We start from the raw sequence: 2,191 nt of genomic DNA, 5'->3' as shown, positions 1-2,191 counted from the left end.
TCCTGAACTGCTAGGACTTCTTTTTTTTTTTTTTTCCCAGTTTTTGGCGGTTGGGGTGAGCACCTTGTAAGTTTCTGCTCACTGCGTAAAAGTGTTCCCTGGAGGGGGAAAAAATCAAAACATTTCTTATCTGTAAAACTGCAATGTTCAGGTAGACTGAAGCCTAATGCAAAGAATGTGGAAATGTATTTTTCTACATCTAACAGGATGTGTGGTGGTTGTTTTCTGCAGGTATGGAGCGCTTTGTTGAAGGAAATGCCTCTCCATTCGGTGGTAAAGATGTTAGGTAGGCTGACATCTGGCAAAGTTCTTGAACCGGGAAGCTCAGAAACACAGTTTTTATGTGACAGAATTCAAAGTGAGACGGCACTAAAACAGGTAAGGCTCACAACTTCTACCAGAAATGTTATTTTGTTTTAAATTATGCAGAGGTCAATATTTAGGAATTAAATGTCTCCTAAAATCACCAGGCAAAGATCCACCCTTTCAGTATACTTTTGGCTACAGAAAACTACAAAAAAGGCCATGGCTATCAGGGTAAACCGAAATGGGAAGCAGACCGCAACATCCTTAAAGCTATGGACTCTGCCTTTTACAAGAGCTTTATGGTATGTTGTTGTAATTTTCAAAACTTTCTCCAGTTGTTGCAGAAGATGTCAGCAGCAGTTCTTTAACGTGAATGTCCTGTTCTGCTGTAACTCTGTCCTCAGAATGTGGAGCCTGTGGGTAAATGCTTTGTTGTGGCAGTAGATATGAGCGGGTCACCGAGCAGCATTGTCCCAGGAACGTCGATCAGCACTGCTGCTGCTGCAGCCGCTATTGCCATGGTAAGACTGTACTACAGCCAGATGATGCTATCTGGTTAGTTGGAACAGCTGCATCTTCAAACAGGGCTCAGGCTGCCCCATCTTTAGAGAGATCCTGGGTGATGGCGTGGGACTGTTGACACATACTGTGAATTCCCTGAAAATGCCTTTCTCAGTATGTTAGCGCATAGGCCCTAACAGTGTTGTACTGTGTGTGAATGTGCATGCAGGATAAAGGCATTTTAGTCAGGGTAACTAAATGGCTTTCTTTTGACCTTGGCTTTGACACAGATTTTTGCAAGGACGGAGGCTGACACACATGTGCTTGTCTACTCTGAAGAGGCTATGGTACCATTCTCTATTTCTGCTGATATGACTCTCAAAGAAGCAACTGATGAACTGGTTAAGGTAAGGCTTTACAGAACATTAAAGGTGACGAGATAATACGAGCGACTGAACAGTTCCTTTCAGGAATATACAATACAATATTTGTTGCAGACGAGCAACTAGAGGCATTTTTTTTTCTTCTTCTTCTTCCACCTTCACATCAAATTACTGCAAAGCAGTGCTGGTTAGCTCAACTACCACCTGTTTATTGTCTTCTCACATAGAGCACGAGAGAAAGGGGTGCACAGCCATCAGGTAGTGCCTTTATGTTGCAGTTCCAGAGTGAGAGCAGAGACTGCACCGTTCCCATTCAATGGGCCACGGAGAACAGGAAAGCTGTAGATGTGTTCGTCACTTTGAGCAACAACCCACTGTGGACGCTTACTGCCAGCCTGGTGGAGTCTCTGAAGAAGCACAGAGAAGTATGTTTGTTTTTTCACATCTGGGGTTGAATTAAATAATGGCCTTGTGTGGTAAAGATTGTTTTTGAACATATACAAGCAAAGATTAACGGGATGGGGTTGTTGTGCTATTGTTATTCACATTGTTCCATAGATGGCTGATAGGGCACAGTTAATTTTACAGCATTATAAGTTCTCCTTTAAACTCCTTTAGCTAAAAGGTTACTTAAAATATGTACTAAGTGACGATGACAAATGTAACATTTTTACAATAAACATGGTTTGTGTATATTCTCAACAGACATCAGGAGCTAATTCGAAGCTGGTGATGTGTAACCTGACTAACATTGGAATTGCCATCCCAGACACAGAAGACCGGGGTTTGCTGACCATCTCTGGCTTCGACCTTGGAGCTTTTAGTGTCATTCGTAATTTGGCCCAAGATCTGATCTGATAAGATTTCTGGGACTTTTCTTGAGAAATGTAATGAATGTAATGTAATGAAGGCAAAGAGTGGACCAATGAGGCTCATTTAGCATGTAGAGTGTCCCAAAACAGCACTAATCCAAAAGATGCTGACAATTTCAATTCCAGTTT

At 42.0% G+C, this 2,191-nt stretch overlaps 1 protein-coding gene across 4 annotated transcripts in view; it reads left to right on the top strand.

Moving 5' to 3' along the window:
- The window catches only part of ro60 (Ro60, Y RNA binding protein), a 7,645-nt gene extending 5,562 nt beyond the window's left edge, over nt 1-2,083 (top strand). For 3 of the 4 annotated variants that reach the window (XM_013913107.1, XM_013913108.1, XM_013913109.1), the window contains exons 4-9: nt 232-378; nt 471-608; nt 711-827; nt 1,098-1,214; nt 1,418-1,615; nt 1,896-2,083. In XM_013913107.1, the coding sequence (XP_013768561.1) occupies nt 232-378; nt 471-608; nt 711-827; nt 1,098-1,214; nt 1,418-1,615; nt 1,896-2,048 (870 nt within the window). In that variant the 3' untranslated portion in view covers nt 2,049-2,083. The remainder of the gene's footprint in view (nt 1-231; nt 379-470; nt 609-710; nt 828-1,097; nt 1,215-1,417; nt 1,616-1,895) is intronic. The other variant, XM_005741877.1, reaches the window with a different exon arrangement.
- Nucleotides 2,084-2,191: the final 108 nt, after the last annotated feature.

Source organism: Pundamilia nyererei, unplaced genomic scaffold, assembly GCF_000239375.1.
Source record: "Pundamilia nyererei isolate P.nyererei 1_Seehausen unplaced genomic scaffold, PunNye1.0 scaffold00115, whole genome shotgun sequence".
Classification (NCBI taxonomy): domain Eukaryota; kingdom Metazoa; phylum Chordata; class Actinopteri; order Cichliformes; family Cichlidae; genus Pundamilia; species Pundamilia nyererei.
Note: the sequence above shows the minus strand (reverse complement) of the source record. Positions and strands in the feature narration are given on the sequence as shown.